Below are 13189 nucleotides of genomic sequence, written 5' to 3' on the forward strand. Positions count from 1 at the left end.
AAAATTGTCCGGTTTTAAGCAGGTTTTTTTTTTTTTTTGACATTGACAAAAGCAACTGCTGGAGAACTGCAGGCAGTCAAATCTACTCAAGCTCTTAATGGATCAGACCAACTTTATTTCAATTTTTTTCTTACGTTTCCATGTCCAGTTTTCCTCATCTGAACACCCCAACCCATCTATTATCAACACAACAGCTTTGATCTGTTAGTCACTGAGCACTAAACTGCACTGTGTGAAGAAAGCAATACAGCTTGGTCTACAAAATAAATATTGTTGTTGATATTACAAGCACAGAACAGGTATCACTAGAATCCACAGGTATTTTCCTTTTAACGGCCAAATAAGTTGAGCAAGTTTTACATGTCACTTTGAAAGCAAACGTGTAATTTCATGAGAATATAATTTCCCTGACAGAGCAGAATGGCCTACCAAGAAAGAACTTATTATCAAATAACTCATTATTAATAAAACTGGGGGGTTTATAGTATTTTCTTCTCACAAGCCTTAGTGACTTCCTTCAATTTTTCATTAACTCAGTGGAAAAAATGTACACGGACAGTTTTAGAATTTTTAGAAAAGTATGTATAATGCATTTGTGAACTACTGCAAGTTACTTTCAGAACAAGGAAACAAAAGAGAAATAGGACACATGCCTGAAAGTAATTCATCCTATTGGATAAAGTAACAACAAAGCCTGGGTCATTGGGGATGGTTTTATCACAGAAAATGACATCCACACGGTGATAGAGGTCTCGGAAGTATTCCTTAGCTGTTGGGAGCTCGCTGTTATCATTTTCTGGGTCATCCCTACAAGAGCAAACAAATGATCATACCATTACACATCACACTGTTACACACACAGGCAGTTTGGGCTTTTAAAAACACGCTCTACAGTAAGTCAGCAACAGCGGAGAGATAGAGATGAAGTTTAGAAACCTTTTGCAAGAGCCACCACGGATACACAGTAGGACTGATGCAGTCAGCAGTGACCCCAGAGCCCGGCGTGTCTGTGCCGTCAGGGCCCGCTGCCCTCGCCTGCTGTGCTGCTCGCTCTGCAGCCTGGCCCTACTCTTGATTCCTGTGGGTTCACAGCACCATTACAGCAGGCACCATCCCTCCCTCCCACCCTGGCACATCCCTGTGTGTCTGTACTGATGCTGCACAGCTTTCCATGAACCCCTGTATCAATTGCTTTGCACAGAGGCCGGATGGACAACATTCCTTGGCACAGAGAGGCAGAACAGTGGGCACAGGGGCTGGTTTGGGTCACTCCTGACTGGTACCCCAACTTCTCTGCAGAGAAATAGCACCAGGGTACAAGCTGTGCACTTACCCAGGAGTCAGCAGCCAGCCAAGGGTGCATAACACCAACTGGGTCAACTGGGAATGCGAGTTCCAAGGCATGACATGAGAAATACATTCATCTCACATAATCTGGGGTAAGAGTGCTGAAGATAGACTAGCTGGCTTCCACCCACTGTCAGCCCATGGAGAGAAACAGAGCAACACAGTTGGGTGTGACCATCAGGAGTGAGAGCATAGAAATGCTGATTTATAGCCCCGCCAAGCTTATGAAAGATCCCTTTATTGGATACAAGATGCAGGAGTTCCCCTTTTGCCTTGGAGAAATCTCCAGCTGAAGCACCAGTACATCTACGAGCTGCACGTGCTCAGGCAAACGGGGAGCATCTCATCACCACAGAGCAGTAAGGAACTGACTGTGAACATAAGGGAGAGGCAAAAAGGGAAAGCAATTTAGCATAGTTCTGGGCTGAAAGGAGCTCCAAGAGCCTTGTCCAGTGGCCATGGTACTGAGCCCAGGATCTGAAATGCTGGAAGGCTCCTCAGTGTCTGTGTTACAGTGGCTCCAGTATAAAGCTGCACAAATCAGATGCACTGCTGAACACACTCTGGGAATATTACGACCTATTTTAGGTTATTGGTTTTCTAAACTAGGAGGACACCTTTTCCTTAAGTAATGTGGCACATGATAACTCAAATACCACTGATATTTGCTCATTTCCCCTTTGAATAAACAAATGAGAACTGCTGAGAACACATCTACTGCTGGAATGTAATACTTTGCTCTTGATAAAAAAGCTTAAAGGAAGTTCAGCTTTCAAAGTGAACCAGGTGATTTAATTGCAATAAGCTGCCACCTTAAAATACATACTTCTGAAACACTATGATGTCACCATCCATGAGTTCATCAAGAGCTTTATCAAGAGATACATCATAGTCTTGAATCCTTTCTGTTAAATTGGGTTTAACTTCCTGTAATAAAGAACAAAAATTATTGATCACAGAATAAACAAGAGACAAAAATAAAGGTCACAAATAAAGGTGAGGATAGTGAAGAAATCATCAGATAAGGTAACCTGTATGTTCTTCCAACTGAAACAAATGGATAGATATCTATCCATACAAATCAAATGCATGTATTATAAAATATCTATACACATATTATATATTTACACTTGCAGGCTGACTTCTTGGGATAGAAGCACCTGTGTAAACAAACTAGAATGACACTGTAACCCTGCCCTGCCCAGAGCAAGGAGTACAGCTTTGCTTTTTAGGATGGCAGTGTGTGTGCTGCCCTGGAACCACCAGAGAGAGCAGCAGGACTGCTACCAGAAATTGCAACAAAAACCCAATTCCTTGTTCTTACTGTAGCAAGGACTTTGCCTTGGCAAGATCTGCATCTTCAGCACTCAATAAATGTAGCAGTTATGAAGACTTATTGCTTCTGTATTTGGGCAGAAACAGCACAGCAGACTAAGGATTTTGTTTGCTGACTTTTTAGGGAAGGAAGGAGAAGATGCAACATTTTCTCAACTCCACTGTCTAAAGTGGGCACTGAAAACACCATGGCCAATAATGTCAGCAGCATTAGCTCCTCTAACACAGCAACACAGGTTTAGCACAACAAAGCTGCTCATATAGGACTTCATGGAGATTTTTTTTGGTTTTTGAAGCCTTACACTTCTATCTTATCTGCTTAATATAAAATCTGTTTTGAAGTCAACTCTCTGCTGCTACTGTTGCAGCACTGTAGACTTCGAAGTTGCAGATTACAGTGCTGATGATTTATAAATTACCATTGTTATAAGCAACTTTTTAAAATTAATAAATCTTTTTCTTTCTTTACAGCATGCAAAAGACAAAAAAGTTACAGAAAGTCTATCAATCCAAACCTCATAGAGGATAAGGTTAGTTTCTTGTGGAAATCCTGCTCTCTCACACATAACTGGAAGCAAGTCACCTGTTGGGGAAAAAAAAAGGAATGTGAAATATGTTGCGCGAATTGCTAGTGAGACCAACCACAAAAAGGAGAGAATCCCATTTTTTTACCCTGGGCAGATGGTTCTACAATGTCTACGAAAGAGAGCCCTCCAGGTTAAAGCTTCCCTTATTGACATTCAACCAGACACACATTTATGGTTTCTTTCCACTTAATCTGAACAACAAAAATACATGCAAGGTCATTGAAAATCCAAGAGATGAAGTAACACTGCTCCTTCCCCAGAGAAGAAGTTTAGTGTCTTAAAAAAAAAAAATTAATGACAGCTAAAATTAAAAATGAGACATTCAAAATGACAAACTAAAATATTTTTAGTCAGTGGGTATTTGCTGAATTCCTTAAATGGACCCATATGAAAACCAAGGCTCACACACAATTCAGGCTGAGCAGCTGCTCAGGCTGCCATAGTGAAAGGTTGTACAAGAGTCATTTGAAAATCTATTGCAAAAGTACATTCCAAAAATATCAGAACAGACAGAGGTAAGTATGAAATCCCAAAGCTTTACAACAGATCTGAAACAGCTGTTTGTGGGCAGTAACACCTGGTGAGTACAGCAGCAATGAACTGACCACCAGTGGGGTTCTGAGGCTCAGACCTGCAGAAAATATCACTGACACAGCGTGGGGACAAAAACACTCAGGTGCTGGGTGAAATAAGAATTTGCTTCTGTGGTGTACCTTTGGTTTCAGTGATGGAATTATTATTAAAGTATGTGCAATCTACTTTCATTAAAAACTTCAGCGATAACACTGAAATTTAAATTCAGAACTCACGTATTTTACAGGATATAGGGGTGTAGATATGTCCACAATAATTCAAACTCCGAGTCTTCGGATCATACATCTTCAAAAACAACATTACATCATCTACAAATTAAAAAACAAGAATTAATTTTAAGTAAGGCTTGGGGAGGGGGAAGGAGATCACCTAGATATTTTTATTTCCACAGTAACAAATACATGTCTTTGATTTATTAATTCAGTGCCCTTAAAATATAGAGAGAAATTTATTCAGTGAGTCTAAAACATGCAAAACATGTCTTCCACTTCAGGAGAAATTAAGGAAAAACTGCATGGGAAAAACTAATTTCAGCACTATAGTCGTTTGATGGATACATCAACCACATTATTGAAAAAAGGAGTGCACTGTGTTTTTGGAGATATATATATCCAAAATGAAAGTGTTTTGTATTTCAGAAATGTTTAGACCATATGCTTACGATCTTTATCAAACTTGGGCAACGTTGCTCCAGTAGCAGCCATCTCTGGATCTACTGTTTCCAAAAATATTGTCCATGGATTCTCATTGTCACTGAGCTCAATCATCTATGTAAAAAGATGTGAGACAAGAAAAAAAAGTCTCTGAAGAACATAATACAAACCAGGTATCTGCATTTTAATCAGATACAAGAACTTTATGACATTCTACAAGTGGGAGAGGTTTTTTTCTAAGTTGTGTTAGAGGAAGTTTATGAAGTTTATTAAGACACACAAATATAGGTATAAAACTACCAAAAACTTTGATGAAGCACTAACAGTAGGTTTTACTTAAAATGAACCCACTTCTTTATCATTTAAAAGTTGACCTACAGCTACCTTTACAGTGGCAAGGACATTACTTTGTTTTAGAATAAAAAGACACTGAAACCAATCTCTGTTCTCTGTGGTATTTAGACACATTTTACACTTTAAGCAAGAGAATTTATTAAATTCAGTGGGTTTGCCCCTTTTGGCAAAGGGACATTTCTGTTTTAATCTGTCATAAAAAAATCACGATCACACCTTTTATCCACAGAAGAAAAATCATGCACCAACCACACTCCTCTGCCTCCTATCCAAATTAATCCACTAAACCTCAAGTCTTCCCAAGTATCAAACTTCACCAGATACAGTGAAATTAATTTTAAATTAAAAGCCTGAAAAAACTTATGTCTCAAAGTTAGATACTCTTAAAGAGAACTAAAAATCATGGGAGATGTACAGAAGTAATATCATCTCTCAGTGACTACTTACCGTTTTATTGCCATCTGCTTCATTATCTAACATTGCAGGTCTTTTTGTTCCATTACTTCTAGCTTGCATTGGCCATAATCTGATTTGATCCTGGGGAAAGCCCTAAAATAAATAAAAATTGTGACAGGAAACTAAATCAAAACAAGGGAAAAATAGGCTAAGATGCTTTTATTAAACTCAAACAGATCTTCTGTGTTAAAAGGTCTAAATTATGATTGCTGTCAGTATGTGGAGAAGGGCTATGAAACAACCATAATGTAACAAAATACATACGTGCTGGTACTCAGCTACAGAAAACTCACCATTGTTTGAGAGAGGTTTTGAACAAATTCTGTAAGTGTGGAGTTTTTTAATACTTTGAAAACAGTGTATTTCACTTTTTCTTCATCATACATATCATTGCCTTGGTGACCACAGAACTGATCCTCTGCCACTATCTGAAAAATGACATTTAAAGGTTACTATTCAGATTAGCCCAGCTGCACCACATAATACCTTCTCAGGATGCTTTACTATGCAGCCTCACTGGCCCTCTGGCACAGTGCTAACACTATTCATGTTCTCAGGGAGCAAATTTGCAAGAATACAGATTATAATGAAATTAAAAAATTGTGATTGATAATCTCATCAGTGCAAGTAATTAAAATACATTAATTCTTACAAATCCCAAGCAATTAAAAACCAGTCGTGCTTAGATCCCAAGTCTTGGAATGTGCTCCAACAATCTTGGCACGTGGAGAAAATAAAAAGGCTACATAATTCTGTGCCTGGTGTAATGCAAGGAGGCCACCTAACCCTTCCCCTGCATTTCCCACAGCTCCCCTGCACTCTTTGTTAACAGAAGCACAAACAGTGCAATGCTGCCAGTGTCCCACTGCAAACTGCTCAGTGCAAATGCAGTGCAGAACAAGCTGAACTTGACCAGTATCTCTGCTTATCAACACCAGAAAGAACAGGCAAGGAAACATGGAAGCCCATGGAAAATGGGTTCTATTTTCCTGTGCCAGATGCGTTCTGGAATGAGCCATAAACAGGGTTCCTTAAGGCAATTCATAACAATCTAGTCCATCTGGCTTTTCCAAAAAGATAATTGCAAATATAAGCACTCTCTCCTTCTGCTTCTACTTGATGAGCTCAGTTTGGCAGTAGTCCAGACCTGCAGCCTATGGCTAGATGCATTCTAATTTTAGAAAATAATTCCTGAAGGAGATAGAAGTGCAGTGGCAGGGCAGCCATTTGAAATAACCTGGTCCTTTTCCCTTTCACCTGAACTTACTATTTTCACTCACAAGCACAATAAATCCTAAAGAAAACAGAAATGTTTATAACATACAGTACTGTGTGTTTTATTATGATTCATTGCATATGTAAATATACTTAAAAGCACTAAAATCATTATTTCTCTTCAAACACTACTTTGGAAGAAAAACTTAAAAAAAAAAAAAAAAAAAAGGAAAGAAAATCAAGGTTTGCCTCCAGGGTGGCTCAATATTCTAAATTTTCATGGTAAAGTAGTTGTAACTTAATCTGCTTCAAAAGCTGACCTGCACTTGCATATAGAGGTGAGCTTCCTGCCTCTCCTTCCTCTTCTGAGCTTCTATCCTTTTCTCTTCTTGTAGCCTTTCTACAAGTTGTTGAGGAATATCATGGTCGGTGACAGGCTGCAAAACTTCGCCTACAAAACAGATTTTATGATGTCATTTCAAGATTTCCATCAAACAGGCTCTTTTTCATAGACACTTGACTTACTTCTGATTTGAAGTCAAAACCAGCTTTCTTTATCTTTTGCTTAAAAACACGGTTTGGTATCATCATGCTTTGGCAACATTGAAGCACTTTCTACAACAAGCCAAAATGCACTACCCTCCATGAAATACGTATCATAGACTTTTGAAAGAAATATTCAGTTCAGAGTTAAAAAATATTTACCACCACTCCATTTTTTTAGCATATATATAGATATATATCTATATATATATATATATCTATCTACATGTTTACAATCGATATGATTCAATTCCATTACTGAAGTCAGTTCACTAAGTTTTCTATCCTAGAAACCAACCAAGGCTGAAGCACTTTGTAGGTGCCTTACTGAGCTAAAAGATGGCACAGAGCAGCACATGCTTTCCAAAAGTGAGAGAACGGCTGTTTGATCCCATGGGATCTCTCCGTTCTGACTGTAAATAACGCAGTCCTGTTGCATAGGAAGACTGCTGACAACTCAGAGGTAAAAAAACCCTGACTCCCTGCCTGGAAGTGCCCCTGGAGCACAGAGAGGACACGTACTGAGCTTGGACTCCCTGATGTACACCAGCATGTAGGCGTTGGTGCAGTGCCGCACGGACAGGTCATCGTCGTGCCCCCCGTAGTTGTGCTCGATCGCCTCCTCCTTCGTGCATCTCGACACAACATCATCATCGAATTTACACCACTAGGGAGAATATTTTATAGGAAGATGATTTTACATGTAAAAACATATTCCTGAATGATAAATTAATCCTATTTCTGGCATGTCTTTCAACTCTTTGAAGTAACTAAAATTACTCTTCAAGAGGCATGACTTTCAAAAGGAAATCTAGTTCAGTATAATTTGTGCTACCTGCTACTTGTGCTCAGCATAAGGAAGTCCATAAATACCAAACCTTTACTGAACATTTTACACTGAGTACCAAAACCACAATAATTATTCCAGGAAGCTTTTCTTAAGACTGTTATTCAAATAGCTAGTTATTTCTGCAGGAAACAGAAAATTGACCTTTTCTGTTGTAAAATGAAATAAAAAGCAGTGATGCACAAGTCATCTAGTAATTATTTGTACATTTAGAGCAATATACATCAAATTTTAAATTAAAACAATATGGCCAATTAAGAATAAATTACAAATAGCAACAAATTCACAGTAAAATCTGACTTCTACTCTTACTGTGAACAGTCAGGTACACACAAAACCAGCCAACTCAAGGGAAGAGGCACCTGACCTATAAGTGTCCAATCCAATCAAGTCACCTGAACCTGGGACAGTGGGACATATACAAACATGCTGAACTTCTGAGTCACAGAAACATTGGAAATGCTCGTATTTCCTTCAGCAAAGTCAGCCTCAAACAAATGCTGGATAAAATCTGATCAAAGTAGAACTTCAACACATACACACACGAGTGAAAGGATTTCCTCAGTTAAAAAGACTTTTGCTAAAAGTCAAGTGTGTCTGCAGACTTTTCTTTTAGGAGACAAAACTTCTAAAGACTTGTCCATTATGAAAACTGCATATATGCATTTACAACACACAAATACTTTTAGGTGCTTTTCAATACTCACTTTGCCATCGCCCTTTGGATTTAAGTAAACAACGTAATGTCCACCATGGTTATCTCCACTGTGTACTAGAACTGCATGGAGAATGTAATTTGCAGGATCTTTAGGATCTGTTTTTTGCAAAAATTCATCTAGTGGCAACTGTTCAGGAAATTCAAACCTAGTTTTGAAAAGAATGAAGACAATTGTATTTGTACTTAAGATAGACATACTTCATTATGCACATATTATTATGGTACATTATGTGTACTCCTAAAGCAAAGTATAAAAATTTAACGTTACTGTTACAATGCCATTTCTATCCAAGACATACTGCATACAGTGGCAAAATTTATACTATTTAAATATGGAGTAAAAATAAACTTTTTAAGCAGCTCAGGAAAGTATACCCTCAGTAACAAGGGCAAGAGCACTTCAAATGAATTAGGGCTGGTTTGGATTCACTGTGTCAAGGCAAAAGCTTTACAATCTGTTGTTTTCTAGCAGACAAATGCAGCTTTCCTTGCACAGGTACCACTGGACTGGAACATTACTCTGAAATGTCTCACCTTGGTGAGAATGAGGTAATTGCAATACACATTTAGTTTACAACCAACCATGTATCTCCTCGAGAAATTATCAGCCTCTACTTACAGTGAGTGGGCAAATGGCTCTCCCTCCATCCATGGAAACAGATGGAGGGCAAGCAGGTAAATCCTTATTCATCCTGCTTACTCTGGTGGCAGCCTGGCCACAAACTACCCAAAGAATGCTACACAAGCCATTAAAAGATGCAGTCACCTGTTCACAGTCAAAACAATCACTATAAATTACCAAGCATTCAATTTGTCATTCTGAACCTCAACATTCAGCCAGTACACCTTTAGGGAACCTCCACTGTGTGTGACTGCACACATCTGCCTCTCAGAGTTTACCCAAAAACAGGATCTTAGGAAGCTATTTTTTGGTAAAATACATCCATAGGTCTAAATTCTGTTAAAAAAACCCCAACCCACACACTAAACCAACCAACCCACTTACCTATCATTTATCTTGATGTTTTGGTCAGTCTGAGGATCATACATAAACCTCATGAGCTGTAGGTGTAATACTGGTGGCAATGTTAGGAACTTCACACCTTTCTCTGCCTCCTAGACATTTTAAAGGAAATAGAGGGTTGAAATTGCAGGATTTTTAGCAACTCAAAATAGTTGTTTGCCACAGATACTCTTCATATGGACTTTTATAGACTTGATGACACAATGTGCACCAGAATAGTTCAAAACTTGGGTGTAAATTAAGTATCCTAATGCTGCACCAATCTCCCATGAGCTACTCCAGTAACACAAGAACTCAGTTAAATTAAATTTAGGTCATTCATACAAGCATATTTGGATACCTCCCTGCATTAAGAGCAAGTTACCTGCATAAATAAAATTGAGAGAATATGGAGGCAAAAACTCATTTTTGATCTATTAAGAATTTCGTGTTCATTGCATCCTGCCAACAAGAAGAACAGCTAAAGAATATATAGAACATTACTGACAAAACCTGGCTGTGGTGGCCAGTGAACCTACATTACAAGGGACAGAGAGTTCTCAGTAAGATCAGTCCCGAGTACCACAAGAACCACTTTAGGTGACCAGAAAGGCTTCTCCAAGGATGCTTGTTCTGTTCTGTTAATCTATAACATAATAATCTAATATAATTTTATATAATCTGTAATCCAGTTTGGATTCCCCGGTTGGCTGTTAGCCTCTATCCCGCACCACTCCCCCAAAGATCCCCATTGGTCCCGTTCCCTAGTCCCGCCTTTTCCCCGCCCCCAGATAAAACCCCGGTTCTCTCGTCTTTGCCCCTGAATCTTCGGCAGCGTAGAAGCAATAAATGCTCCTGCTGGAACTCATGCAAAGACCCTTCCCATCTCTTTGTAACCGACTTTACACTGAAGCTAGCCATGCATTTGTGTGTGCGTGCATGCATGTGACCCCACAGAGCTGGACAGACACAGCAACACCTGGTATGTCAAAGCTGCAGAAATAAGCTTTAGTAAAACATTATTTATAAAGGACTTCCGCTTACTCCAGTGGGTGCAGCAAAGTGCAGCTGAAGAGCTCAGAAACACGTGCACACACATACATAAATGTTTAATTTTCATGGGTTCATTTGGTGTTCTTGCTGAGGATACAAACATGAGCTCTCCAAAGTTACTTTTAGAGCTATGCTGCTTTTTCACTTGACACATGGAAGAACAGACTACTTCCTCTTCATAGAGGAAGAACTTCTCAGTCTTGAGACTGGTGGAAAAGTGAACCATTCTAGAAACTGGAAGACTTGGACCTATAAAACTCACTACTAATTAAATTGCTATAGAATCAGAGCTCCATTTTAAGAAAACTAACAGCAAATAAGAGGAGCTACATAAAATGCTTATCTAAGAAGAAGCATCACCAAAATCAGTTGATAAAATCTAGAATGGGTTTTGCAACACAGCTGTGTTATCAAGGATAAAGAAATAAGATTTAAAACCAGGTAAAAAAAAAAAAAATAATACCTGCAAGCCATGTTCTCCTGCATCATACTTGTTATCACCATCCAACTGCTCCACTGCAACGTAGTCAATGAAGGACTCAAAAACTAAATGAAAAAGAATGGGGAATTGTACATAAGGAGGAAAAAAAGTAAGTTTCCTCTAGCCTGCAATGTATTAATCAAATGACATATTAGGACATGGCAGTTTGTGTTTGAATATTTCTGTCCTTACTTTAAGTAAAGTTTTACATTACTTAAGAATGTCAAGAAATGCACCATACTGCAGGAGCATATCTATGAGTACCTGTAGGTTTTAAAATCACAGTTACAGCTCTCTGCCACAACTCCTCACTTTGCAACTGTTAAGCATCAAGCCAGATGCCTCTGTTTGCTGGACTCTTACACACCCTTTTCCATGCCTTGTACACCAAGGGCTCAGTAAAGAGATGATAAGGGACCACTGTTACTGCTGTTCTGAGTAGTTCAATCTTTTTTCTTGCTTATTACTATGGTCAGGTCTAAATAAGAATCATTTTGTCTGAGTTCATCTTTATGTATAAATTAAATTACTGTGACAATACCACTGTGATCACCATGGCACAGTTCTGTGACACCAGAAAATTTCTTAAGTTCTTCAAGTTTTATGAAAAGATACCAGTGAGAGAATTAGGGAGGAAAGAGCAGGGAAAGGAAATGGAATAAGGGGGAAAAAAAAGAAATGTAATGCAGGCAAAAACATTCTCTGCATTGAAAATGTTTTCAATGAGGTGTCCTAAAGCAGGTATTTCCAATTATTGTGCACCAACAAACCCATTTGAAATCAGCAGGCACTAAAGTTGTGCAACATGTTGAAGTACTGGATTGGTGCATATCACAATGTGTCACTTACTATTTTTCTTTCCCTTTATACTTAGCTGGATGTCATAATAATCTTCTATTCGTTCAGATCGATAGTCTACGTGCTTGCACTGGATATAAGACTGGAAACAAAAACCAAACAACAGGGAAGTTCAATTTTATACAAGTAGCAAGAGTTAATTTAAATTATTTTTGAGAAAGGTATTAAATACATACCACCATCTTCCCTCTGAACAATTTAGGGATTGTGCCTTCTACACATGTGCCTTTCATTTTATTTTCCACATTATCAAGCAGCTGAAAGAAAAATCAGTTTTTACACAAGACAAACTTGCAGTTTTTTAATTTATTCATCACACACACGATTACTTGACTGATTAGATACTAAGTCTCTTGGATAAAAACAAAATATTAGTCTATTTGTACTGGCATCTCCTTTCTAGTCCTTCTAAATCCTTCTCCTCCCCCTAAACTGAGGGCTACTCCATTCCTTTGAGTCTGGGAAACCCCACAGATGTAACAATGCATTTCATCTTCAAAACTGCATTTCTCTCCAAGGTTATAAAAGTACCACTAGCACATGCTCCAGCTACTTTCAAGCTTCCCTACTGTTTACAAATTCCTCACCCACAAAAGGCTACAAACAATGTAATTCTTAAAGAGGAACCAAGGCAAAAACTCTGTCTTTGAGACCTAATTTAAATTATTCAGGGCCACTATTACTCTGATTGTTCCTAAACGATATCATATATATACACACAATATCAAGAGAGAAATATATACATCCCAGATCAGCAAGAAATAGTATAAACATACCACTCGACATAATTCCTGGACATCATGTTGCATGAAGCTGTCTAAAGTTTCCCACCTTTGTAAGGCAAATAAATAAAAAATTACTAATTATGAAAAAAACACCTCAAAAGACGTTTTTCTGATTTCTTTGCAGATCAAGAATGTAAAACACAGCAAGATGTAAACACTGAGATTTAGGACTGGCTGCTGCACAGGTTCTTTCGTTGTGTAGGAAGGAGGGGCAGTGAACTCGTGAGACATTTTGGCAGCCGTTCTGTGGCCACCCTCCTTCTCCTGTGTGGGACTGGGGACAGGGACTGGGAATGCACCCAGAGCCAGCTGAGGAGGCCACAGCCAGGCTGCTGCTCTTCCAGTCTACAACCCAGTCTC

General features: G+C 38.6%; 1 protein-coding gene across 2 annotated transcripts in view; it reads right to left on the bottom strand.

Moving 5' to 3' along the window:
• Positions 1-13189, bottom strand: part of USP7 (ubiquitin specific peptidase 7) — a 71714-nt gene that overhangs the window by 10601 nt on the left and 47924 nt on the right. The window contains exons 8-22 of one of the 2 annotated variants that reach the window (XM_069029398.1): positions 12821-12875; positions 12221-12301; positions 12036-12126; positions 11169-11251; positions 9656-9765; positions 8639-8795; positions 7607-7751; positions 6862-6992; positions 5620-5754; positions 5318-5419; positions 4525-4630; positions 4079-4171; positions 3198-3265; positions 2174-2274; positions 654-807 (exon numbers count right to left, since the gene is read on the bottom strand). In XM_069029398.1, the coding sequence (XP_068885499.1) occupies positions 654-807; positions 2174-2274; positions 3198-3265; positions 4079-4171; positions 4525-4630; positions 5318-5419; positions 5620-5754; positions 6862-6992; positions 7607-7751; positions 8639-8795; positions 9656-9765; positions 11169-11251; positions 12036-12126; positions 12221-12301; positions 12821-12875 (1612 nt within the window). Of the gene's footprint in view, positions 1-653; positions 808-1339; positions 1478-2173; positions 2275-3197; positions 3266-4078; positions 4172-4524; positions 4631-5317; positions 5420-5619; positions 5755-6861; positions 6993-7606; positions 7752-8638; positions 8796-9655; positions 9766-11168; positions 11252-12035; positions 12127-12220; positions 12302-12820; positions 12876-13189 lie in introns of those variants that run through there. The other variant, XM_069029399.1, reaches the window with a different exon arrangement.

The sequence above is a fragment of the Aphelocoma coerulescens genome, chromosome 14 (genome assembly GCF_041296385.1).
Source record: "Aphelocoma coerulescens isolate FSJ_1873_10779 chromosome 14, UR_Acoe_1.0, whole genome shotgun sequence".
Taxonomy (NCBI): domain Eukaryota; kingdom Metazoa; phylum Chordata; class Aves; order Passeriformes; family Corvidae; genus Aphelocoma; species Aphelocoma coerulescens.